General features: G+C 41.8%; 1 protein-coding gene across 3 annotated transcripts; it reads right to left on the reverse strand.

Annotated features, from left to right (window-relative positions):
• Positions 1-26: 26 nt before the first annotated feature.
• Positions 27-27,954, reverse strand: gabrd (gamma-aminobutyric acid type A receptor subunit delta). Of its 3 annotated transcripts, none has more exons than XM_086278723.1 (9): positions 27,445-27,954; positions 10,046-10,161; positions 6,326-6,393; positions 4,859-5,079; positions 4,370-4,452; positions 3,998-4,135; positions 3,427-3,582; positions 1,762-1,973; positions 27-1,091 (listed from the first exon to the last, which is right to left on the reverse strand). In XM_086278723.1, the coding sequence occupies exons 1-9, from the start codon at positions 27,510-27,512 to the stop codon at positions 765-767; spliced, it is 1,389 nt and encodes a 462-aa protein (XP_086134849.1). In that variant the 5' UTR covers positions 27,513-27,954; the 3' UTR covers positions 27-764. The 3 variants fall into 3 exon arrangements, with proteins under 3 accessions (XP_086134849.1, XP_086134850.1, XP_086134848.1); XM_086278724.1 differs by having other exon boundaries at positions 9,484-10,161; positions 27,445-27,477; XM_086278722.1 differs by lacking the exon at positions 27,445-27,954 and having other exon boundaries at positions 10,046-12,478.
• Positions 27,955-27,998: the final 44 nt, after the last annotated feature.

The raw sequence follows: 27,998 nt of genomic DNA on the forward strand, positions 1-27,998 counted from the left end.
GAGAAACACAAACACACGCACACAGGTAGTGGAGGAAGTCCTTTAATGGCAAGGAAACAGGCAGAACTGGCAGAGGGAGATAAGACCCTCCAGTTGGTGTCCTAAACGTGAAAATAAACAGGAAAAAAAAGGGTGGGGGACCAAAGGAGAGGGAGAGAGAGAGGGGATAGCAGTGGCGGGAGGGGAGAGGGGGTAATGAGTTCTCAGCCATGCAGAATAGCAGTACACCTCATCTCGTTATCCTCTTGTCTGGGTGGTGTTTTTGCTTTGTGAGATAACAAGTGGTTCACTGATTGTGGAGTTAGACAGGCTAAGTATGCTTATTTGTATTTGTTTAGAGGAGAGCTTGTGGTCAGTGCGGCTGTTTTGGTGGACGTGAGGTCTGGTGTCTCGTGTTAAGTCGGCTTATATAACAGGTCGATGTGGAAGTGTTTGTTGTTAGTTAAACTGTATTAAATGTGTGCTGTATGTCTTCCACAGGCAACATAGTCCTTCACCTTTGCAGGACATTGTTTGTGTTTAAATATATTTTAATCCTCTTAAAACTTCTTAAACTTCTACGTACTTCCAGTAATTACCATATTTCCATATTCACAGGCCATTATACTTTATTTTGTCTTTTGTCTGACGAGTTCTCGCCTTTACTGAAGGCTGCAGTATATTTCTGCTGCACCAGTCTGCCAGCATTAAAGTGGCACAGCTCCAGCAGTTTCTTATATACAGCTCTGGATGGCAGCCATTCGCTCAGACCCGCTGCCTCCTCTTCACATGGTGTACGCCACCCAGTAGATCACATTCACCACGGCGAAAGTGAAAGGAAACACGGCCCTGGCATAGATGTCGATGGTATCTGCATCAATGGGCTTGCAGACACACTTGGAACAGCACTTCTTCTTCTCTTCCTCGCGCTCCTCCGGTTGCCTGGATCTTCTCCGCCTCGGCTCCGTCTCCTCCGTTCCACCCTCCCCGGGAATTTCGCTGCTGGAACGCTGGGCTCGACCGTGGCGGCTGGAAATGACCACGCCCTGATTCATGCCGGTGACTGACAGGGAAAACAGAACCATTGCCTGTTTGCCGTTCTTTACAATAGACTGTGGAGAGGAGGAGACAGAGAAGCATCTAAGCATTTACCTGACAGAGCTCTATTCTGGCAAATTTGGCAAAAGTGACAATTCAACCCCTTTGCATTCATGAGGTCTACTACTATAACTTATAACTACTTTATAAGCAAAAGCTCTTAAGTATTTGGTCCATCCTGGTACTTTATATTTTATAATGCTTTGATATCTGCATCAGTATCAATGTAAAATACCCTATATCAGTTTGGCTCCTTTTTTTCACAATCACTCCACTGCAACATTTAATTTTAATCGCTTCACTGCTCTGACAGGTAATCTGGTACGTTTAATATTTCTGAACTCATAGTTTTATAGCAGGTGCGGCCACTGTTATTCTGAAGGTTTACCTCAGTTATGATGGACACCAGCAACTTAAGAAGCTGACAGTATGATGAGAATCACTATTGCTTCCTGTGGGGCGATCATCTATTTTCCCATTATGGTCTATAGAGATTCATGTCCTGCTGAAGGTCAGTGGGATGGATGCTTGTCAGCACCAAGGCCTGATGTCTGGCCTAGGTTTATGTTTAAGAGGTGCGCACAATTTAGTAGCAACACCCCCACCCTACCGCCCCGAAGCTCCAGATTGAAAGGTCTGCTGACAGGTGTACATGACGGAAATGATCGAATGAGTGATCCTCACCTCGGAGCTGAGCTTGCTGGCCTTGACCTTGGCTTTCTCTTTGAGTCGGTAGTCAGCGTTGTAGTGAGCAAAGGCGTACTCGATGAGGGCCGCGAACACAAACACGTAACAGATCCAGAAGTAGACATCTAACGCCTTGATGGCTGACGCTCGGGGCAAGGACGAGCGAGCGCTTACCATCAGCGTGGTCATGGTTAGAACAGTTGTAATCCCTGAAAACAAAGCAAAAATTTGACTTCTGTGGATGTGGGGCTCTTGATTAGTGTTCTCAGACTGTAGGTTGGTTGGTCCCCTACTGTAGTCTAGACAACAGTATAAACTGTCAGTTAGGTGGTTAATCTAAGGTTTCCTAAGGGAACACTATCCCCTTTCTGTTGGTAGCTTTAAACAAAATGAGGAACAGGATTTTCAAAAATATTTGGTGTACATATTCATCTTTCTCTCAGAGTGAATGTTGCTCATGTCCCATCATCTGGTCCAAATCTTCCATTTAAACTTAAAAAGACAGCCTCATCGGGCTGTCTGATGAGGCTGTCTTTTCTTGCTTTAACTAGAATGTTTGCAGCTCATCAGTGATTCTGTTGGCACATTCTGCAGAATTTTAGTCTTGAGAGGACATGAACGTCCTCATGCGTCAAATTCAAGGCCGGAGGGCCCGATCCCCCAAAATTTTAATTTAGCCTGCATGCAAATTTAGCATTTTGATATATTTTGGCCCACCAAGTTGTCTAGCTGTTGTCTGCATAGCATGTCCCCCAGTGTGTGCAGCCAAACAGAGGGGCACAACTTCATTGCACCTGCAAGTTAATAAGCTGCTTAACACTGACTGAAACAGACAGGACCATCGAGAGAGGTGGGAACTGAGAAGCTCTTTAGCTGTATCCATACTACATCAAGAAATATATATCTTCTTCTTCTTTGAGTAAAATCTCAACATGAGCAAGCAGAGGGGATGGTTGAGGCAGGTGGGCAATTTTCAGACAGGAAACTGCAAAGTTCAATTGCGAAATTAAGGCTTACGTGCGTCTGATTTCATAGCAGAAGGTAAGGCTGCATGGCATATGTAAAATACTTAATCATAAATCCTTTTTAATTAACAAAAAAATAATAATAATAAATACATTTTATTTATAAAGCGCCTTTCAAGACACCCAAGGACGCTGTACAATAGGATAAAATACATAATAGAACAATGACACAATGAAGGACAATAAAACAAAAGCACAAGATAAAATGAACAAACAGTGGGTTCACAGTGAATATGCAGATTTGAACAGATGGTTTTGAGTTGAGATTTAAACTGGGGGAGAGAACCAATGTTTCTTATATCTGGGGGGTAGAGATAACATATTCAGGCCTGTGAGGACATCTGTGTGAGACCTGAAGAAATATGTGCAGGAACTGAATTAAAGATTTATTATTTTTGCTTTAACATCAGCATGTATTGAGCTATGTTGTATCCTGTGATGGTCATCAATAGGCTGCTATGAGTTCCTTGTAACCACAATGCATTAGTTTGAATGTAACCCCACACGCAGTAAGACTCTAAGAAAAGAAAACTGTCATTTATGTGGTTTAACCTTTCAGAGGACGAACGAGCACCAACCTTCACTGAAATAACCCCTTTCGAAATGTTCAAATATACTTCATCCAATTAATACTAACCTAAGGATACACGAGCAGGAACTGCTGATTGGCTGATCCAGAAGGACACCCAGGACATTGCAACCAGTAATATCGAAGGCATGTACGACTGGATGATGTAGACACCTCGATTACGTCTCAGCTGGAAGCGAAGACTGAGCCTCGGAAAGCGCCCCGCTGTGAAGCAGACAACAAGTCACTTTGTTTCAAACCAAACATGCTAATTATTTATCATAAAGAGGCCATTGTTCTTCACAGGCTCTGACGCTAGGCAACATCTTTTGCCTCGCTTTTGCCCCTAGTGGCACAACTTCAAGATTTAACGCATAAAATGGTGTTGCAGCTGCATCTTCCCAGCAGCTACTGCTCTCATCTCCTAAATCTCCTGCCTGGCTCAGCAGCAAGTCTGCCTTGATGCATTTCGTCTACGAATAGAATACAACCACAGAAGTGCCTCTGGTTGAAAAAAAGAAGTCATGCTTCAAGAAGTATGTGTAGAGTTCTCCAATACAAGAGGGACCAAAGTCCAAAACCACCACATACGTGTAAAACATAATACAGGCACAAAACAACACAAAAGAGGGATGCTCACCTGATTTGAAATTCATCATCTCAGTGTCAAAGCGATAGTCTGTGATGGTGAACTGGGAAAGCTCTAATTTGTCCAAACCGTGAATGTGTCTCTGACTCTCCGACCAGTGATACACAATGTCCTCTGAGGAGTAACCATCTAGAAAAACAACAACAACAACAACAAAGACATTTACCCGTCCAGCCGACACAGATGTGCGAGGTTCGCTCAACATTTGGCATTTTCATCCTGTCACAGACACTGTAACCTTTCACAAATGTCACCGTGCTCGCACAATGAAATGTTTCAGCAATAAACTGAAATAACATTTTTAACCCATAAAGATGAATGTAGGAAAGAAGAAATGAACATTTAAGATAAATCCCAACTCACAGCTTTCCAAATCCAGCATGCATTCCTGTTCGTCCATGGGATACTTGGTAAGGTCCATGTCACACGCCACTGTCGAAGTGATTCTAGGAACAAAACGGCTCGCTTAATCAAACCCTGACATAGATGCTATTACAGTTTCTTCAATTTGTCATTTTTCAAATAAAAACTAATTTTCTTTTATCTTCTTTTTGCATGTTCATCAATACATCCTTCATTATTTAACTCCTGGTATAAAAATCTGACTCTTTTACGAAAAGTCCATTTAGTTACTATTCATGCATTCTTATTTTTATTTTTTTTGCTCAAAACAGCCTGCATCCAAACACAGCGCTAATGAGAACTGTTATATTTAACCAAAACAGTGCAGTCTGATCAAAACAATGACGAAAGACAGTGAAAATTTCTGGTGTGCTAAGATGAAACTGCAGAATTGTCTTATAATTTTCTGTAGGCAAAAGAAAGAGAAGACAATGATCTGTTTGTTTATACCGGCTACTATATAGAATCACTCCGTTAGGCTGCAGGCGGATCAGCTTGTTCTCTACGGTCACATCGTGAAACCAAGCAGATTTGGCGTTAACGATGAAGGTGTCGGGCAGCCACAGCTTGTCCACAAACCGACTGTCCAGTCCAAGAGTCTTGTTAGTGTGATTGTAGGACAGGCGGTCATCGTGCCAGCTCTGCCGCAGGAACACAGTCATGGTGTATTCCTGTCAGGAACACCACGGAATGTAAAACGGGAGACAGACTGTTAGGAATATTAGGTTCAATTATATTTACTTTGTATTTTTAAAAATATATTTAATTTATTTCATTATTCTGGACGGTTTTGGGAATAACTTATTTATATAGGAAAAATCGTTGGTGAGATTGTGTCAAAATATGAAATTATTTAGAAAAGAAAAGTAATTACTCAATAAGAATTTTTAGTAAGAAGAGATTTTGGCCCTTCAATTAATGATGAATGCAACATTTAATTAAAGGGTCCAAACACATTTCTTTTCAGACATAACCCTAAAACTGATATCACCGTTAAAATGCTGTTAATTATTGTTATAATCGCAAAATTGAAAAAGAATAATAACTCTTTTGTCACTATATTGTAGATTTGAATTAAATATTTTCTTCCTATTGCAAGAGATTTCAGCAAAATGTGACACTGAACTTCCTACCAAACAGAAATATAGAAAGAAAAGAAAACACAAAAAGCCATCTTCAAACGCCTGGTGAGTCACACAAATGCAGATCTGGCTGCAAATGCAGAAAAACACAACCAAAGAATGAAATACCGCAATTAGCATCAAACAGCATAAACCACCAGAGAGGAGGCTGAAAAAGAAGCAAACAATGCTGGAGCACACATGCCGCACTGGCTGGTGACGTGAGTAACTACTGTGGTGCTTTTTTACTATTCTGCTTGCATAATTCAGATATTACTGCAGCAGTTCAGTGTCCGGTTGTGTTTTATGTGTCCTCACAGCATAAAAGCAATAAAGCACTTGGCTTTATTGTCTTACTTTGCAGCCTTTCCCTGAATACTGTGCACTTTGTGTTTGTGTTTTAGTTTCATTGCTCTTTTGGCTACCACACTTTGGACTTTATTTCAGATGTTAAGCAAAAAAAAAACATATTGAATTGAAGCGTTTTAAGATTAAACTCCTTCTTTCATGATAGACATGGCGCCGCTCACGATTACAAGGTTACGCAAAATGATATTTGTGCAAAACATGAATTGCCCCATTGGATTTGATATTTCACTTTACAAAATCCATGAAAGTCTGAAATTATCCAACAACTCGCCCGATGTGTCACAAATGTTCACACTGAATGCGTTTAAACCTTCGAGTGGGATATGTCAGGATTATGCAAATAGTAAATCTTTGATCGTTGCGACAGTTGTGAAGTGATGATAGAGAATCTCGGTGCAGAAAGAAGGAGCGAGTGTCTGTTCTTTACCATGTTGGCTTCAGAGATGTGGTCAATGCTGGCTACTTCTATAGCCATGGCCACGTTCACGGGCGGACCTGCAGAGGAAATGGTGAGAAAAAAAAAGGGCAAACCTTTGCCCTCCCCATCTCAAACACCCACCCACGCCACTTCTCTGATTCCCATTCTGGTCCCTCCCATCCTAACTCCATAACCCATCTGTTTTTCTCCCATCCACCTTCCTCCCACGTCCAAACACTCCTACGGTGCATAGAGATTAAGCATTATCCAGTTTAGCCATGCGAAGTGGCACATCACACAATGGGCATTCATAAACAACACTGGGCTTTCATGGACTTGCACAGAGAGAGCTTCTGCCAACATTCACACGCACGCACACATACGCTGTAGCGTTCACTCAACAGTTTGCCATATGATTAGCATGGAGCGTGCAGCAGTCATCGAATGCTAGAGGGCAGAAACTACAGGGGGGGGGGGCTCAGTGATGCAGAACAGAAAGGCTATTTAAAATATATTAAACATTAAGGAATCATTTCCCATCATTCAACACCTCCCCATGCCATTTTGGGTAATTTATATTTTCAACACCAAATGCAAGTGAATGGGAAAAGGTTTTCAGTTGTATGCTTATTGAATGTTGATGTAAATGGGAGAGTTTAGAGGGCGATGTGATTCTATTCTCCAGCGCAGGTACAAAGATGACTATAACATTTGTTAAACAGCTATTTTACCAACTCTGGTTAGTAAATATAATAGAAAATATTTCGCTGTATATTAGAATGAAGCACAATGTGTAGCATTACCATAGAAACGTGGCATTGATTTTGTTTGCTACCACTCTAATTATGCAAATAGATTAAAATTCCAGAAAAATGTTTTACAGCATTATCAGTTCAGAAACTTTGCATTTGCAAATAGGCTTTGCACTCTGGAAACCTTGGCAGCACATATTGATGTTTACAGTGGGAAAAGTTGTTACTGTATATTAATTTCTTGCATTATATAAAAAGAGACTCCACTTCCACTGCAGAACTAATCCTCCCTTACTGTTAAAATGATGTGAGATTGGAAACATTCAGACACTTTGGTTCATAATATGGTTTTCAACTTTCAAATCAGGTTTTGTGTAGTTATCAATTCTTCTAATATTCAGTGTTCAAGTGAGGCGATAACAAGATCCATAAATTTTATGTAAAGAAAAAAATACATTGTGCTTTTTTTATGAAACAATCTGTCTGTCACGTCTTTTCTTTACATCTTGTGCATCACTATCCTTACAAATTATATTTATCTTGCAAAAACATTTTTCATAATTATCATATATTTAAGGCCCTGTTATTGCTCCATATTAATAGCATGGGGTGGGATTTGAGTGAAAGAAACTGCTCCGAAATAACAGACATGATTCCCCAGTGGTCACAACAGCCTTCCATTTAGCTTCCTTTTTCAACACATTAAAATGTGACATAAATAGAAATGCAGTGACCACATGATGTTGCATTATGATTCTCTGCATCATGCACAGGGTGGTATGTGTGTGGCGATAGCGGCACTCTTGCCCCACATTTTCACCTTTCCTCAGCTGAGTTAAGCTGTGAGATTGAGAAATCTATTGCTGTGGTCATTGAATGTTTCACATTTGGCAGCCATTCTTAGCAAATTCTCCAGAGCAGCACACAATGTTTGTGCCACCGCTCCACTCCGGCGTGTCCTCCTGCAAAGCCTCTCTTTAATAAATGTTTTTTGTGTGTGTCCTTAACAAACTGTTCACCTGTCAGCATATGTATTTGTTAGGGGTGCAACGATACACAAAATTCACGGTTCGGTTCGGTTCGATACTTTGGTGTCACGGTTCGATATTTTTTCGATACAAAAAAAATGTTCATGCCTTTTTAATTTGTCATTTATTAAAATTATAAATATATATTTTAACTCAAAAGTACAGTTTTTAAATTTAACCCTAACCCTTGTGCGTGTTTTTTATTTTGACAGCGAATGCGCACCTGCGGACCACTTATGTGCAGCCCTGGTTATTTAGCTTGTCATATTGCAGCCACAGAAATTATTTTGTCCATGAAACCATAAAGCTGCACTTTCTTTTTGCCTTATAGTCTGATTTGTCATAACTTCTCCGTTTTGTGGTAAGCTTTTCTTTGGCTGTCACTTCTTCACCCTGACCTGTCTTATTTGGCTCAGCAGAACTAAAATATATATCTGTCTGTGAAGGTTCTCAATCATCCAGGTCATCGTAGTCAAATATAAATCCTGCTGCTTTTACACACGGACTCACATAAACTCAGCGATTCTCTGCGCGATCAACCTCTCACATGTTTAAGCTGCGGGAGATTTCACTTGTCATGTTTGCATAGTAAGCTAACGATTAATAAGACGATGTCAGAGGAATTGGTGCGCAAATTATCATCACTCACAGATCAGTGCTGTCGCTCTCTATACACAGTTCGCACGATTGCAAAGTGAAAGCAAAAAAACAAGCGCAAATTCAAACGCGATTTCAATATGTCACATATTGACAGTGGCTCACCGATGCCAATGACATAATTACCCAGCTACATTTCTGAAAGAATGCAAAAGCATTGACATATATTTTTCCTTCTTACAATAGCCCGACGGGCAGGGAAGAGATAGATTTTGGTACCCCGACTGAAAAAATCGCTAGCCCCAGGACGTCAGGCTAGCGATATTGCAAGCCCTGTATCTGATTGAGGAATCATGCATCTTTGGAAAAGAGAGTTTATTACAGAGAAATGTCTCTTTCCAAAATAAAAGCTATACTATCCGCTTCTTCTGGGCTATATTCTCAGCAGCATAAGGAGAATCATGTGCTAACAGCTGTCTAAATGACTCGGCTAAAGTTAGTAGCATGCTTGTTGTTTTTGTCTTTGCACTAGGATGATGTCGGCGTAAATGTGCAGTCATATTCGTTGTGTTCCCACTAGTGCTTTCAGGTTCATCTCGTTGAAATGACCTTAACACCACAACATGGCAAATCTCCGTTAACGAGCTACCGCCAATCGCCCCGTGCATGGGGCTAGACGGCCAACACCTTAACGAGCTAACTGCGCTAACACACTAGTTCACACCCATGTAATTGAGCATTGCATGGCACATCCAACATACTGTTTTACTTTAGTCCATGACTCGCTTACCTTCAGGGTCATACGTCACATGAAAACCAAAATAATTCCAAACGCCAGATCTGAATGAGGGTGGGGGAGGTCCATGTTAAAAGGAGAGCTTAACTTCTGTCTCGCTAGCTTGCCCTGCTCTCTTCCTTCTGACTATGCTGTCTGTGTGGAGCGCTCAGTGGATCTGCGCTCGACAGTGCAGCCTAGGCGGAGTAGTCGAACGCAGATTCACTGAGCGCTCCACACAGACAGCATCGTCAGAAGGAAAGTTGATAAAATAAATTACAAATGTTGTATTGTTCGATACATACACGTACCGAACCGAAAGCACTGTATCGAACGGTTCAATATCGATACGAATATCGTTGCACCCCTAGTATTTGTATGAGGTAAACAGAGCCTTGTTTTAATGTCGTACAGGAAAAGCCAAACCAAAGGCGCCTCTCGGGATAATGGAATTGGAAGATGAAGTGCAATCCATGCTCCTGTACTTAGGACTTCGGTTGGGTGATGCTAAGGATGGCTGTAAATGTGAGGCGGTGAAATGTAACCCAACGCCACAAGCAGTAGATCTCATACTCACCTCCTATCCCAGGGCGAAAATTTCTGGCATAGCCCTTCATTAAATCATCCAGATTAGGTAACCAGGATATTTCAATGTCTGTACCTACATAGTCCCCGACGTCACTCAGCATGGCCCTAAAGAAAACAAACACAGCAGCCTTCAGTGGTTGTCCTGTCACACGTCCACAGGAAAAGCCTGGCAGAACTTCAGATAGAGTTAGTAGCATACGTAAAAGTATCTCAAAATTTGACACAATAACCACTTTTTCAAACATAAATAAGATTCATTATTTAAATCGTTAATTTTTCCTATTACGGAGTTCCACAGGATTCTGTGCTAGGACCAAGTCTATTTGGATTACACTTGATTCCCTTAGGCAGTATTATAAGAAGGCATAGTATACATTTTCATTGCTATGCAGATGATACCCAGGTTTGTCGATCCATGAAGCTAGATGGCACACACCAATTAGCTAAGCTTCTCTTCATTGGCTGCCTGTTAAATCCATAATTAAATTTAAAACCCTTCTTCTCACTTACCAGGTCTTAAATAATCAATCTCCATCTTTTCTTAAAGACCTCATGATACCATATCATCCCAAAAGAGCACTTCACTCTCAGACTGCAGACGTACTTGGATATTTCAAAGTAGAATGGGAGGCTTTCAGGCCCCTCTTCTGTAGAGCCAGCTCCCAGGTTGGATTCAGGAGAGACACACCATCTCTACTTTTAAGATTAGGCTTAATACTTTCCATCTTAAAAAAGCATATAGTTAGAGCTGGATCAGAAGACCCTGACCAACCCTTAGTTACGCTGCAATAGGCCTATACTGCTGAGGGTTTCCCACGAGGCACAGAATATTTCTTCCTTACTCACCTTTTTTCTTTCGCTATGTATTTATACACCACCTTGCAAATAATCATTATTTATTATTAATCTCTGACCATCTTCCAAAGCGTGTTGTTTGGTCATGGCAGATCGCTGATCCTCGCTAAGCCTGGTTCTTCCTGTTAAGAGGGAGTTTTTCCTTCCCACTGTCACTAAGGCGTCATCTGATTGTTGGGGTTGGCTCTCTGTTATTTTGGGTATTTACCTTAGAATATCAAACGCCTTGAGGTGACTGTTGTTATAAAATTAATTGAAGTGAATTTCATTTGATTAAAGTAATTTAGACTCAGGTCACACTTATATCAGTGTTGGCAACAGAGAACCTTAGGGATCTTTGTGTCTAGTGAAGTGTACCCACACTTGACTATGCTGTGGAAAAATCTCGAGCAACCTTTCATCTCTTTAAAGTTTGTCAGAAAAACGTAACATAGGTGCACTTAAAATGTACACGGAAATATAGTATATAAGGTAAAAATTGAATTTGTGCGATTCTAATGCTTGAAAATTAATACTTGGTATGACCACTTTTATTCTTCAACACAGGCTTGGACAGGCTTTCTCATAATTTCTTTAGCTAGTATTCAGGAATAGTTCTCCAGGCTTCCTGAAGGGCGTTCTGAGCTCTTCTTTATATGTTGGCTGCCATTATCGTGGAAGTCTTTGTCAATCAGATCCTTCCAGATGGTACTGGTGGTGGATCCCTAACACCACTGGTTGAAATGGAACCTTAGCCCACAATACAGTTTCCACCATGTTAGGTTTTTGCTAGATTTTTTCCTGTTTGAATTTCAGATAGTGGTATTCTTTTTTTTTTCTTTTTTTTTGGCCTGTCCCGTTTGGCTCTTTTGCCCTCAGAATTGTTGTCTAAAGGCAAAGAAAGATGCCCAACGGATTTACTTTACCAAACTGACCATCCCAGCCTTGCCGTAATGGTCCATTTGATTCACCTTTTATTGTTTATTTTATTTTCACTTACTGAATACGGGACAGACTTGACTGGGGGAAAGAAGGGGAGAAAGAAAGAGGGAAAGAGAAACAGCTGAGAAGAGGGACGGGGGAGAAGGGCAAAAGACAAAAACCAACAGAACGGGCAGAGAAAAAAAAAATGCATATATCAATCACCTGGATCACCTGCTGAGAAAGAAAAAAGAAAGCAAGCAGAAGAGAACAAGAGTAATAGAATAAACAACATCACAATGATATATGGGAATATGACAGTAAATACTAAATGTTAAACATTATTGTGCAGCACATAAGATCAACAGAACACAGTGTGCTTTGAGGTAGGAGCCAAAAAGGGTGTAGTTTGTGGGTGTGATCACCCGTGTGTACACCTGTGAGCATGGACGCGCTTGTTTTTTTAAAAGGTTCCTTCATGTAATAATCTGCTAGAGGGTGTGGGGGGGCCACAGCCCCGTCCTCCAGGGCTTGAAGCAGGTGTGGAGGAGATCAAAACTCCAGACATCCAGAGGCCCCCAGAACACAAGAGACCAAGGAAGACCAACAGAGGGGCAGCTGCGCCACTGTCCCGGAAAGAGCTGAGGAGAGTCCCAGATGAGGGCTCACTCAGCAGCCGCGGAGCAGAAGCCAGGGGGAGTTGCAGTGACGCGCCCGTGAGCTCCGCCGGCAGCCAGCTGCGCCTGAGTGACCGAGCCCCAGGCCGAGAGGCCGGGGGCACCCCACCTCCGAAGTGGCCCGAGCGAGCCCCAGGCTCCAGGCCCCGATAAGCGGCCGCCAAGGAGTGAGCCGGTGTGTACCTGGACGCCCATCCCCGGACACAAAGAACCACCAACGCACCGATGTCTGAGGGGGTCCGCCACTGGCAGGGGAAGTGGTGGTAGGGGGAGATAGGCCTCCAAACCTTGGAGGGCCTGAGATGTCCCCAGAGAGGTGGCGCCTGACACCCAACCTGACATATAGACACAGACATACAGCCACACACAGATACAAACATCCATTCCCACCCTCATGCTCTCATATGCACTTACTCCACACTCAACCAACGTGGAGACAGACATAAAGAGACGTTGTACACACGATCACACTCCCCAAGCGTACTCTACAAACCGGGTCTAGGTGCCCCCGCCCCTGGAGGGGGGAACTGCACCCAGACCCAGGTGGTGTTTCCCTTTTCCCTGCGGTGGGGGGAGGCAGACCGCCCCGACTCCGCAGCAGCAGGAAGGCCCCACACTCCAGACCGCAGTCGGACGGCCAACTCCTCCTCCTAGTCCTAGCCCCCCTGCTCCAGCAGGTCGCAGAGAACGGGGGTGAGAGAAGACTCCAAACCTCCCTCCACCCGCTCATTGTAATGTTGATGCATGTGTGTTCTAAGGTGCATTTAAAACCCAGGAGGGCATGGAGCTACCTGCCAGAGAGCAGCAGGTAAGCGCATGGTCCCTCCTGCTAGCCCTCAATGTCTACGTGTATTTAAAATTGAGAGGTGGGCAACGATGCCAGGGGTGGGGTGTACACCCTGATGGTACTTTGGACTCCGTGTATCGTGCCCACCCCCAAGATCCTATATGTATGTGTAATGAGAGTGTGAGTAATGTGAATGTCTAAGTTGTGGGATAAAATTGAGGCAGAGGCAGCCAGAAGGGGACAGAGGGGGGGGGTAGCCTCCTCTGCACCCTGGTGACATACCCCTACTCCAAGGCCCTGCATGTGTGGGTGGTTGTGGTGGAGCGGGAAGAGGGAGGCAGCTGGAGATGGGGAGGGAAGGAAGGGAGGGGCAAGTGACCCCTCCCTGGGGCCAGCTCCCCCGCTGACCCCAGTAGGCACCCCCATACTCCGCGACCCGCCAGGGAAAGGGGGCCCAGGCCCATCCAGACCGGGCCCAGTGCAGCAGCGCCGCCCGGCCCCACAGAGCCCGGGACAGTCCACCCAACCCCACCACAGAGAAAACTGCACCCACCCCACCATCCACTCATCTTCCAGACTACATAAGACAATAAACACCCAGGCTGAGATCTTCCTCCACCTCTCCTGTATCTCCCCCTCCTGCAGAGGGAGCTCCTGAGGAGAGGAAAGCTCCTGCAAGATGTGACAATCTCCCCCACCAGTTGAAGAGCCCCCCAGGTGGCTCGACGCACCGGCGGCACCCTGCTCCAGGGCTGGGCCCCCATGCACCCACCCGCCCACAACCCCGGCAACACACCAACCAGGACCCAAGCCCCCGAGGCCCGGTCCGGGTCCCAGCCCAGAGACGGAGCGCCCCCAGAACCTCACGCCCATCCCGGACCCACCCAGGCTACCAGGTCAGTAACCCACGTCCGTCAGCACAGACCCTCCCCTAGCCCCGCTGCACGCAGCCGCGAGGAAACAGTCACCGGAGAGCCAACAGAGCCCCTAACCGGACATGACCGCTACCCCGGGTTTAGCTCCCCAAGGAAGATGCCTCCGGGGAACCCCCCGACGCCCTAAGCCTGTCCCTACCCCCACACCAATCACAACAGTGAAGGCGGGACCAAACTATGACCCCCCACCCCCACTAGGTGATGGAGCTGATCAAAGGAGCCCAGAGCAATTGATCTGATGTGGTGGCAGAGGCTGTATCAAGACTAATGTAATCTAATAGATAATTTCTATATTGGTTAGAATTAAGATTATTTTTATTTTTCCAGTTCATGAGGACTGTTTTCTTGGCTATGCATAGGGCAGTGAAAACCATATGGGCGATATTCTTTTCTGAAGTGACATTATCTAAGCTGCCCAACAAACACACTAAGGGGGAAGTTGGAATGTTACATTTCAGACACTTCGATAAGTCTTCACATATCTCGCGCCAAAACTTCTGAACTGGTGGACAGAACCAAAGAGCGTGGATATAATTGTCCGGTGAATTGGTTTGGCAGTGTGAGCAGTTGTTGGTAGACGTAAAGCCCATCTTGAACATCCGATGACCTGTATAGTGTACTCTATGTAATATTTTGTATTGAATTAATTGAAGACTGGGATTTCTAATTAGATGAAAGGTTTTTAAGCAAGTCTGAGACCAGAAGTTTAGGTCTAAGTTAACTGATAAATCCGCTTCCCATTTTGCAGTAGGAAGTGATATTGATTCATCTGTTTTAGAAAGCATTCTGTATATTTTGGATAGTAATTTGGGGGGTTTAAGAGTAAGAAATTGAACCACACTTGGTGGTGTTTGTAGTTCAACTTGACCCGGTTTAAATTTCTTTTTTACTATGGATTTAATTTGTTGATATTCTAAAAATCTTTTCTTGTTGATCCCATATTGTGTAACTAGTCCGTCAAATGAAATAAATTCTGTTCCTTCTAGTATATGTTCTAAATATTTGATTCCTTTATCACTCCAATCTGAAAAGTTTATCATATTATTGTTTTGTAATATGTCAGGGTTGTTCCAGATAGGTGTACGTTTGCATGGGATTAATGAAGACGCTGTCAATTTTAGAAACTCCCACCATGCTGTCAGAGAAGAGCTGATGTTGATGCTTTTAAAGCATTCAAGTCGTTGGATGTTTGAGCTGATAAATGGTAGGTCTGAGATCTCTAGATTATTGCAGAGTGCTTGTTCTACATCTAGCCAAGGTTCATCTAAGAGGGTGTGTTTTAGCCATCCTGAGATAAACTGAAGCCTGTTGGCTAAGAAGTAGTGCTGAAAGTTAGGCAGTTCTAGTCCTCCTTTATCCTTGGTCTTTTGTAGTGTTTTTAAGCTTATACGTGGGGGTTTATTTTTCCAAAGGAATTTGGACATACATGAATCTAGAGATCTGAACCAATCTTGTGGCGGTTTAGTTGGGATCAGATAGTGGTATTCTACTGTATATAGATTTTAGACGTGCAACTTCTTCTTTTATCCTTCACTTGTCTAGTTGTCTAGTAAATTTTTAACAACACACTGCACTCTATGCTGAAATATGCCAGGTTTTCATGTAATAGCTCTTTGGGAATCAGCTTTTTAGTGCAAAAATGCAACTTCGTGCCTTTTGAACTGTGTTAGTTTATCAAAAAACTGGGAGCAAATTATATATTTTGTATAATCCTGACACGCTACTAGCAAGAAAATTGCCTCTTTGCTAAATTTTATGCTCGAATGATTCATAGGTGAGTTTTAAGTGGCTTAACAAAAAATAAGAAAGTTCCTCTGAAAATGCTCAGGTCAAGAACTGGACTGAAAATGAGTCAGAAAGCAGACAGTGCAAAAGAAAAAAAAAGGATCAGAAGACCTTCAGACTGAAGAAGAAGCCTGAAGAATTGTTGCTCAAGACCAGTTTAAAAATGACTAGAAAGTCTGGCTCTTTGACAGCAAATTATAAAGAAGTGAGGCATGATTCAAGAATTCTGCACAGTATTGTAAATGTCTAATTGTATCTGTGATCTATTGCCACTGTGATCTTTGTGTTTCTTTGTGCAACTCTGTGTGTGCCTGTAATATGTGAGAGACTTTCCCTTGACATTCATACAAAGGCTCCTTGAGGAGGAGCCCTCTCTTCTGAATTGACGACAATATAAAATGATGAAAGCCCCCCTGTTATGGCAAAACATAGATCAAATGTCACTCTCATAAACAATTATGCTGAGCAACTCATACAGAGCACGAGATTTATGTCCAGTCATAATCAGCAGTTCAGTTTTGTGTTTGTAAATGTCACCAGGTCCATCACAGCAGAAGTGACCAGGTCGTGCATCCAGACATGAAGCTGAAATGTTCAGAATCTGTCAGATTAATGGAAGGAATTCATGTTAGCCGTTGACTATCCTGTAATCGAGGCCGGCCAGTATACAATTTGTAGTACCAGTACCTATATGGGGTGATTTATAAGCCAATATTCCAATATATAGCCCAATATTTTTTATTCTTTCAGACACACAAACCACAAATGCTCTTTTTCTGACGTTGTATTACTCAGTTATTTGTATTTTATAACAAATAAAACGTGTGTGTTTTTTAATATCTTGCTGCATTTTGTATAAGTTGATACTCAAGTTTTAAAAAAACAAGCAAAACTAAAGCTATTCTGTTATACCTGTATGCAAAAAATACACTGCACCCAAAATATTTCATAGATGAGCAATACTGATCAATCTAATAAACTTAAATCCTGAACATCCTCCCTATTCTGGTATTTTAAAGAGTACAACCTAACTAATAGGGTTGCCAACTCCCAGCCAAAACAAAAGGGGAACCACACCCCACCCTCCACCTAATAATGCTTAATTAACGTAATCGACTTTAATTTAATGCACGTGTTAAAAAAATTTTTTAAATGCACAGAAATCAATTATTTTTCTACAATAATTAGATTCAACATCTTTCTTCAACAGAACTGCAGACTGCACAGATGGTATCTTCCCAAAGGAAAAAGTACTATAGCTTACTAGGGTATATATTAGACTTAATAGTTACTATATACAATAACGTATTTCTATACATTTTACATCAGATGAATACTTTGGTTGTAAGATTCAGATAATTATTTATTACAAGCTAGACATGAGAATAAGAAAGAAAAGTATTTCTTTGTGACCCCCTTTCCCTGTTAATGCCCTACCTGCCCCCCTGGCTAAACCTTGCTAGGCCCGCCCCTGCACAGTTACCATTCTAACAACAGCTTATCAAGCTTAAAGGTGCTGCTGTTGTGTATCCACTGGTTTCCTCTTTCTGGTGCAAAGTGGGCCAAAAACAAACAAGAGAGACGGGAGTCACGACAGAAAAGCCGATCAGCTGATCATTGATCAGTTTCATGATTGAAGTAGCAGCAGGAGAGGGAGAGAGAGAGGCAGTCGCTCCATATACAGTATCGGTTGGTAAGCTTAACGTGGGAATGCTTTAGAAACATTCAGAGATGAACTTACAAACTTGCTTTACTTCTCTGGGATAACTTTCTCGGAGATGAAATGCTGGTTTGGTAGCGAGGCTCTAAATGCTCAACCAGACCGCCGACTGGTCTCGCACGTCACATCCGCTCTATCACGTGATGCATACTCCTCCGACGTGCTAAGGTTATGAGCTGAGTTATGCCATGTCGCACGTTTTGTGAGGTGCTTTTGTGATATTTAATGGATATTATTACATTTTTTATTTCTCTTCGATATCTAATCCAGTAATTTAGGTCAGCATCGCACCGATACCGATATGTGATATCGGTGATATCCATCTCTACTTTTCAACTGTATAAAATTGGAGGGAAAATATTTGATGTAACAAAAGGTCCCCAAAAAAAGAGCAACGTGAGCTCAAATTGTTAATCGTTTGCAGATGTTTACACATTTACATGACATAGAGTAACAGGGTAATAGTCAAGCCCCAGCAGCTACCACCAGCTAAAAACAGAAATAGTTCTCTTTTTAGCTGACTAAAGCAAACAATAGGGAAACAAAGAGGAAAAAGAGAGAAGGAAAAGGCTAAGGGAGTTGAAAATGAAGTCATCCATACCGGCTACACCTTCTACTTTTAATTTAGTGCTTTTATAAAAGACTGATGCTGCTTTAAATACAGTGTTTATTTATGAAAATGAAGGAACCTTCACTTTAATTATCATTTTTAGTCCTATAACTTGTCAGCATGTGCTTTTGAAAAAGATGGAGCGCAAAAACACGACTTTTATTAATAACATGTTTTCCAAAACTCTCTTGCATCCTTGAATTATTCATCGCTGATTTAGGAAATCACATTTTCTCAAGGTTCAAACATTAAGAAAAAAACGTGTGCGTGCAATTATTTGGTCATTCATTTTCACCCAAAGCAACTCGTCCTTTGTTTGTTTGTTTTGTTTCCTCTTTGCATGAAAATGATTAAATCCTGAATGTCAAAGATGCTGAATGTCAGCGCAAAATTACATCTCTCAGGGGTGTCCTTTCAAAAAGTTTTTTTTTTAAAAAGTCTGTGCTTGTTTCAGCATTGAAAAGCCACGCTGATTAAAGCCTGGCTGACATATTTTTCCTCAGTCGTGTTTCCACAGCGTGCTTTTGTCCACAAGGAGTCTGACAGCAGATCCAAATCTAACAGCGTAGCCTCAGATTCCACACAGCGCATAATAAACAAAATGCTGCGCCTCACTCCACAAACCTCCAAATCGCTGTATTTCACTGAAAATAGGCTCTCATTACACTGTGGACTTTTATTCTGAACAACATACCTTTGTGCATGCATTGTTTTGCATTCAATTCAAACTGCCCCCATGCACTGCCACCTCTGTGTATGTGCCAGGAGCGGAATAACAGCAACATTTAAAGCTATTGTCTGTTTTAAGGATCCGGAAATCACTTAGTGCTGCCTGAGGGCAGAAAGGTAACACTGTGAGCCTCTGTGAAGGATTTCACAAACGTAGCACAGCTGAGATACCACCAGGTGGCAGTTTTGTATTCTGAAACACTCATACACAGATCCATACACATAGATTTAGAGGGGAGTTTAAAAATGAGAAGTCCATGTTGAAAAGAGGCATGGCTTGTTAGACATCACCATGAAAAAGACACATGGAGATGAATCAAATGTTAGAAGCAAAGCTATCGTGCAAAATTGAAGGTGCTGACTGTTTTTGCTACAAACAAATACGATTTTTCTGACATCCAAAGGCCGGCGGTGGGGGTATCGACAGGGAAATGGACCGCATGGGGGGTTCGTGGAAGGTGTTCAGATCGTTCGACAATGAAAAGCCGCGAGCTGACCTTTGAAATCGGGCTGACATTTGAAGAAAGTCGACGTGCCCGAGAGCACAGCATTATGCCATACGGAAACTATTCACCAAAATGTAACGGCTGGTTAACTGAATATGAAATAAAATAAATAAACATTTCTGCCATGCCATTAACATTTTCTCGGTGGATCTGTTTTGCAGAGGCAGATGTATTTTTAGTCTGGCAATCACTGTCATGACTAAAAAAATGGGAGCACTGAGTGAATTAATTAATCACTAAGTGACTCCTGGATTTCTGCGCTAATTGGGAGTTTCTAAATCTGGAAATAAAGAGCGTTTCTTTCAAGTCATTTGTTAACACACCAAGGTCAAACAGACCTCTGTCTGGAGAGGAGGAGAAAGCGGGTGGAAATGTATATCACACAAATCCTATAGTAGAACTCTATTTATTGCAATTTAACACTCATTTTACAGTTGTTAACTGTTTTAGGATTTAAAGATTTAAGGCCCTGGTGCCTTTATTCTCTGCAGTTCCCACACAGCTGTGAATATTTAGTGTGAAGGAGTTGTATGTAATAACTAAGACTCTTTTCTGTCATGGTGTGGTTGTTGCACAGCATCTTTTTTTAATTTTTCTCCCTCTTTATATGATGGGGGCTGCTCGTGTGCAGCGCTGCTTCGATTTACTCTAAAACACATGCGAAGAAATGTTAATCCAAGGGTCCAAAATCCCGACTAAAAGCTTTTATCGACTCAATTAATCTGGCTTTACTGACTTTCACATATACATATATAATTTTTCACATTTGCCACAGATTATTGCTTTTATTGCAAGCTGTTCTCTTAACACCAAATGTTCTCCTTCTCTACAAAAATATCAGTTTGCTTAAGGAGGAAAAAACAATTTCACTTCTTCTCCAAAGAAAAATCAAATGTATTCTGTTGAAAGACGCACCGGTCTGAACATTTGATTGCTTTCTTGGATTTACGAAACATTTGCGCCTCTTCATTTTCCCACCCCTCCATCCATGACAAGCAGTTGAGAGGGTGTGCATTTGCAGACGCTCCTAATCCTTCTATATTTCGCTTTCATTAAACGTCTCTGCCGTCTGTTTGTGAGCTAACATTAAACAGTTGGGGAGAAAAACAAAGAGAAGCGGCTTCACTCAAATTTATGGTGTCTTTTTGTGAATGCAAAGCACAGCACACACCAACAACCCTAATCAGTATCGTATAATCGCTCAAATCGATACCTGGACTACCTATCAGCGCCCTGATCTAACTGTTTCTATTAGTTCTGTGGTGAAATGAATCAAACTGGGATAAATATTAAATAAAACATGAATAAATAGATAGTTAAATCACTGAACAGCTGCTTCACATTTATAGGTGTGGGTTTCTAACGGTGTTCGCACTGCATTAGCAGTCATAATTAAGGGTCTGTGCTGCGCTGCCATGCGGCAAACAGATGTTTTATTGACCAGATTTGCACTCAAATAATGTTTGTCAGTCTTAATCGCATTCCAGAGTGCTCCATTTCCTTCTGCACATCCATTTTTTTTTAATACAAGTATCAATAGATAATGTAGAGTACATTCAAAAGAAAGAGTCCCAAATTTAAAAACAAACTTCTCTTTTTTTTCTTGTTAAAAGTATTCAAGTTTCTCCCAACATTTGTGTTTTTAAACATTAAAGTTTCTAATGTCTAAGAATATATATTTTTATACTAATAATAATTTGTGTTAGCGAGTGTGGCATTGTTTATTTATTTGCTTATCACTGTGAGCATTTTGAAAGCTTAAAAATTATTCTATCATTAAAACTATTTCTTCATTATGATGGTAAAAAGCAACATTTATCCCCATTAGACAGAGTTGGGCTTGGTGGGGCGGATTGTTGTGATAACTGGGGGTTAAATTAGGGTTTGGCAGGTGGAGGAAACACTGAGATCAGGTGTAGTCATGCATCACGGGGAAAAGAATTAATTATAAGTCACAAAGCCGTCTTTCTGCAAGGCTGTGATTGGCTGACCTGTGCACCAGTGTCACTGCTTTTTGTGGAATTAGCCAACTGAAGCTTACAAGATGTAAACAGTTGTTTCGTGAGCTATATGTGCTAAAGTGCCTGCTATGTTCATGCAACCTTTGAATAAAACAAAATAAAATTAGTATACTTGACAAAAAACATAATTCAGCAACACGTCGTGTATAGATCGTTCCTTTAACCCTCAACGATTAGGTAATGCATGGACAAATTACTGCTTTATCTTTCACTTTATCTCTTTCCTGTATAATGGTCTAGAACTGAAGTTTATCCAAGCTAAAAAAAAAAGCGAAAGGAATAGAAAAAGAAGAAAAAGATCATTTATGGTAGACTAAATTTATGTCTGAAACAAAAAAAAGATAAGTTGCTGTTTCTAAATCTGTGAGCCTTGCACCCTTTCCATTTCTTCTCATTGATACCAAGACATGTGTTGCTCTCCTCCCTCTGCAGGAAGCTCAAAGGTCAGCTGCAAGACAGCTGGGAGGGATTCGATGTCTTGCTCAAGGGCACTTCATATGTATGAATCCTGATACTCTAGTTACATAATGGTGTCTCTAAACACAGGGCTTCAGTCTCTGCCTCTCATAAAAATAAAATAAAAAAACTGTGATGGAGTCTGTGGGATGATCATGCTGTACAGTGCTGCTGTTAGAGAGGTCCTTATCTGAACGGAAAATGCTGCAGGACTCGCGTTCAGGTCAGTGAATATCCTGCGCTATTTTAAAGAGCCCGAAGACCCAGAACATCTCCAAACTCGGATAGTTTGTCACGGACTAGCTTTCGTCACACATCACGTTGCCGACACATCACACCTCCGCTGGATAAAATAAAGCAAATCATTTTGACATTTGCTTTGAATATAATGATCATAGAAGGAACTGCAGGAAATGCACAGGAAATTCTGTTACGCACTGGTTTCCAAAGCACTCACATTACAGTTTGAGTGTAACCAGTGCAAAATACCCAACGCAGAACTGCTGTATCACAGCCTTGTCCATTCTCATGGGGATTAGATACTGCTGGTATTTATCATTAGGTTAATTTCATTGCGTTTAACATACTTATCAAAGTGACATGCAAACTGCTAAATAAATTCATGTATAATTATCTAGAAATTAATGAAATCAGCAAAACTCTCCTAAACTGTTTCCTTTTCCCATTTACGTGTGATATGTCAACATAAATTGAGTAGGCGGCTTCTAGCTGAGGCGCTGAGGTGTGCCTGCATCACCCTGTAGCCAGCTCACAGTCAGGCTTCGGAGCCAGCTCATGCAGCCGGGGGAACATGATCAAAACACAGCGTTACTGGAAAATGTAGTCTCCGGACGGTGGGGGGATTTATCCGCTGAGTCAGTCTCTCATGCGGATTAGTCAGGACAAGGGCTTCACCTGAGTGCAGGTTTAAGGACAAGTGTGACAAGCCAGAAAAGATGATAAAATGTGGAGTTTAAATCCTCCTGCATGAAGCAGGGGCAGCCACCTGCTCCTAAACTACACGTCCGCATGAAAACAAAGGTGGGGAGTGACCTCCTGTGCATGTCCTTCTGAAAAGGTAAATAATGACACTAAAATTCTCTTCCCGGGTGTGCTCTAAGCTAAACTGCTCGACTAGCAGTTAAAATAAAATATGATTAGCTGCATCGTGGGGCCAGGTTGACCTGCAGCAAGGCCCCGAGAATAGGATGGACCCACACTCCTTACAATCTGTGCATTTTAGTCCATAAATGCCACAATTGGGCTCTTAAAGAGTGCTTTAGACTCAGCTTTGCTCTGTCAGTAATCCAACACTTTTCCCCGGGGGGTTAGTCAGCCTGCAGGTGAGTCTCTTGTTCTATTTGTGTTCATTTTTAATGCATTTCGTTTACAACAAAGGCCCTATTTAAAGGAGGCCTTATATACTTAATAGACTGGAGCTCAGGAGGTAGAACAGGTCATCTGCTAATCACAAAGTTGTTGGTTTGATCCCTGGCTGCTCCAGTCTGGATGCCAAAGTACCCTCAGGCAAGATACCAAAACCCAAGTTTCTCTCTGATGCGTTCAGAGTGTGAATGTTAGACAGAAAAGCATTCAGATATAGAAAAAAGTGCATGGGTATGAATGAGTGAACAATGTGTGTTGTGTAAATCACTTTAAGTGCTTAAGTATAGTAGAAAAGCACTGCATGAAAACCAATCCATTTACCATTTGCTCATAACTTGGAGTTTACTAAAATGGCTTTGTATTTACAACTCAAACTAATCCTTACATCAGATCCTTATCATCCATTTTAACTCACTTCCCACTCTCTTTAAGCTAACTTTTATACAATTGGCTAGGTTTGAACAGCATGTCAGCGGGTCTTCTGCGCTCACAGCCAGCCACACTGTATTAAGGATATCCCTCTATGAGGACATTAAACTCTGAGAAGTAGAAAATCTGAGAAGTATCAAGCCTAAACTTTGAGTTCACAGGGATTATGTGTGCATTACTTCATTATTTAATATGAGAATCCACCACAATTACCAGTATAAATAAGAGAGGAGAAAATGTAATGCATAATAGGACTGCTTAAATCTCTTTTGGTCCTCATTTCTTTCAAAGATTAGCTTTGCTGGACTTAATCAGTATTTTTTTTCTCCCCCGCACTCTTATTGTCACATTTCTTGGTCTTTGAGATATCGCTGTTGTAGCGCACAATCTGTGAATCTCCTTTCAACCTCCAGTCAGCTGGTGATAACCACACACCGACATGCATGAAAGTATTATGTGTAATCTGGCTGTGCAGCCACCTGTGTCGGTATGTTCAGCTATCTTTAGTAGCACCTGCGTGTCACGGGAGTCGGGTCTGGTTAGAGTTTTGATTTATGTTCCTGTCTTTGTGACCAGATAGCAGCCTCGCTGTTGACTTATCTCCTGCAATCAGAGCTGAATGAAGTCTAATTATAATAACACTGCAGACTCGACACTTTATATAGCTGCTGCGTCACAATAAAGTCTTACAACTGGTAAACCACTGGAAGTCAGGTTAATCATGTATATGGATTTTTTTTTTTGTCAGTGTCAGTTCTGAAATAATGACCTAGCTGACCTTTCAAGGTTTCGTTTCTTTTTAAAAACATGATCTTTGGCCCTTGTGATAGAAATCCACTGTGGACTGTGACAGCAGCAAGAACACGGGTGGAATTAATATAACAGAGCCACCATTATTATATTAGTCACACCTTTGCTGGTACAAAAAAGACTAAAACACATTAATCCTTTTTCATAGTGACAAAAGCTAATGAAAAGGCTTAGCCTGTGTTTGAATCAACTCAACCAGTGTAGTGCGGTAAATTAACTCCCTGCCATCTTGTATGAATGTCAGTTCTGTACAGTTCCCTTAATGTTTCCCACACTGGAAGAAAGCAATGCATCGCCCATTATGACAGGTTCACTGCATTTTGCTAACAAGCCCAATCCAACAAAAAATCAAAAATCTGCAATTTGTAGACATGAAAATTTAAACTGTCATGCAACACTTGCAGAAAATTATACAGTCGATCATTTGCAATATTCGTGCACTGAGGCAGAGGTGAATGAGGTGGGGATTAGCGTTAGTCGCTTTCTTAACTCACTCTGTATTCCAGGTGTCGTGCCAAAAAGTGACTCCTGATGTTTCGGTGTGGTTTTTATGTCTAATATATTTGCTTGTATTGGTACATATCTGTATACAACATGACTGACAAAATGAGTTAAATATAAAATAAAGAAGGAAAGAAAAAAATGAGCTGTTTCGCAGGTATCTTTGTGACTGTGTGTTATTCCAGCGCTTTTTGGTGCCTTAAAGTACGTTTATAGAACTGAAGTGTTGTGTTTCTTCCTATTTCTGCTGCCCTCTTTGTCAAATCTCTCTTGAAAACAACACTTTTAATATCAGTGACACTTTCACCTGCAGAAATAAAAAATGTGTAAAAAAGACATGTCACTTTAGTAAAGTGCAGCTTCTACATTGTGACAGCAATGTTCTCCCTGGCTTAAAGTGACTTGATATTATTAATGAGAGATATGTGTGAGAGAGTACAGGCCAACAACTTATTTGCAATGGTTTAAATACTACCAGGCACTTTTTGTGAAATACCCGAAGACCTAAATCTTTAAAAACAAGTTGTACATTATAGTTTTACTTTTCTAAAACGACTAAGATCATCCCTGAAAAGATTAAGCATGATAGATTTTTAAAAGCATTTACTGGGCAGTACTTTCAGGGATGGATTAACACATATCTGGCACTCTATTTAACAGTTACCATTTCAAGACAATTTTTATCTCGGGCTACTGATGACCAAAGGATGATGCTTTTCTCTACTACGCAATAGCATGTTTTCTAGCCCACTCCTCTGTTACAGACATTATACAGTCCATTTAGATGCAGATTGTACTCTGTAAAGTGAAGGGTAAGTGACACTTCAGCTGTAAAGAAAAAACTGTGAAATTCATGCAACACCAAAGGTGGTGAGGCGCAACTTAGCTAAGCAACTTTTGTGAAATGGATAAACGAGGAGCTAAAAAAAGAGAATCAGGGTGATTCTGTGCAGAGCAGGAGCGAGGAAAGAAAGCGGCGTGCAGGTTTCCTCTGCAAAGTGTGTGTGTGTGTGTGTGTGTGTGTGTGTGTGTGTGTGTGTGTGTGTGTGTGTGTGTGTGTGTGTGTGAGAGAGAGCGAAAGAGAGAGAGATGACACATAATGAGGTGCAAGAAAAAGCCTACACTCTGCATTGTACTGAGAACAAAATAATAATAGCAGTGACTGGAGGCAGGAAAATCCAATTACAATAGCTATTACTCCCTCTACTGGTGAACAGCCAAGAGGGACAATAGAGGTGATTTTCCCCAATTTTCCTCAGAGTTTCACCCTTTGCCCTTTTCAGTGTGAAAGCAAGTACTGAAACTGAAGCTCTGTAGTAGATGCTGATTATCCCGCGAACTGAATGCCGATGAATGCAGGCCTCTGTCAAAAACGAAGCACTGTAAACTAGTTTAGACAGACCTGACCTGCTCCTTGGTGAGAAGGTAATTTATCCTCAGAGTCAGCACAATGGTCCTGATAAATCTTTTCAAATGGCTGAAATCTGAACCGCTGCTGAATAGGACTGGATCACTCTTAAGATTTTTTTTTAACCTTATAATACACAACCTGGAATAATCCTACTTCAGAGACGCATTCACGACTGAAGCTCCCAGCAGCACCTACACCTTTTTTTTTTTTTTTAACCTCCCAAATTGAGCACCTTAGTGATATTCTATTTAAATGTACTGTGTTTACTGCAGTATGAGGCCTGCATCATGGGATCATCTGATGTATTTGATCCCTTACGTGGCAGATAATGTCACCCCCTGGAGGTTCGTGACATTATCTGACACGCGCGCGCGCACGCAAACGCTTCCACTCAGCTGGTATTCATCACCAGGGGAGGGGGGATAGAAAACAATCACCTCTTACTATGCATATGCATTATGCAAATGGTGTCATCAGGTTCATGCAAGCGGGGAAGAAAGCAGACTTCAGATTGTGGGTGTCTATAAGTAGTTTTATGTAAGCCTGTAGAAGTCCGTTTATCCACGAGTGAACGTGAACGTGAGTTTTGCTAGCACTGAGTCGTGGGAGGCGGTTGCACAACAAGCAGGACTTCAACTGACGCGAGACTTTAAATCAATAAGAAGAGCAGTTTATTGCTCCTAAATAGATGATGTCACAGTGCCTTTCCTTGTTTTATCGTTCTAGTTTGTTGCTTTCTTATTATTATTAACACCGTTTATAATTTGACGGCTAACTTCTTCCGGAATATTCATAGCGCTCCGCAGTGGGAAGCACATAAGACACCTGCAAGAAGTTAAAAAAAACAAACAAAAGCACAGCTGATCTCACCTGGTGAAAATATCTCCTCCGACGAAGAGCAGAGCGAGACTCGAAAACAGGAAAGTTGGGATCTCCATTCCACACGCTGTCAGATTAATATATGCGTAATGCTAAGAGAAAAGTTCCCCCGCAATGTAATTCGACGACAAAGCCCACAAGAGGATTTTTTTGTTAGCTTTTTTTGTTTGTTTTTTAGTTATTATTATTTTAGTGCGCTCTCCTCCCGATCCAGCGCCGCGGAGAACAAAGTAAAGTGTGGTGGTGAAGGTGATGGTGACCCCATGGTCGTGAGCTCCCCGATTCCTCCGCGTCCAGGAGCGCACAAGAGAAGAGCGCGCCTATGAAAAAGATGAAGACAAAACTCCGGGTCCGACCGAAACAAGGAGCCGATCCACCGCCTGACATCCACCAACAGCGCAGAAAGCGAGTGAGAGAGAAAAGGATGGAGAGAGGGAGGCAGAGGGAGAGAAAGAGAGGGAGGGTGGGAGAGAGGGAGGGAGACTCGCTAATCTGTCGATCCCTCCGTCGCTTGGCCTCTAAACGTCAGATTGAATCTGGACACA

This window comes from Aulonocara sp. 'chitande type north' Nkhata Bay, linkage group LG20 (assembly GCF_057382095.1).
Source record: "Aulonocara sp. 'chitande type north' Nkhata Bay isolate Kocher_YH1m ecotype deep benthic linkage group LG20, A_spYH_male_GT1.1, whole genome shotgun sequence".
NCBI lineage: Eukaryota > Metazoa > Chordata > Actinopteri > Cichliformes > Cichlidae > Aulonocara > Aulonocara sp. 'chitande type north' Nkhata Bay.

What these genes read in the sequence shown, in the direction of transcription:
- gabrd (XM_086278722.1), bottom strand. Translation starts at nt 10,301, where the DNA reads ATGTTTGAAAAAGTGGTTATTGTGTCAAATTTTGAGATACTTTTACGT. An exon ending in TTTTCGCCCTGGGATAGGAG is followed by an intron (nt 6,394 to 10,045) that starts GTGAGTATGAGA and finishes TTTCCTCTGCAG; the next exon opens with GTCCGCCCGTGAACGTGGCC. An exon ending in ACATCTCTGAAGCCAACATG is followed by an intron (nt 5,080 to 6,325) that starts GTAAAGAACAGA and finishes TGTTCCTGACAG; the next exon opens with GAATACACCATGACTGTGTT.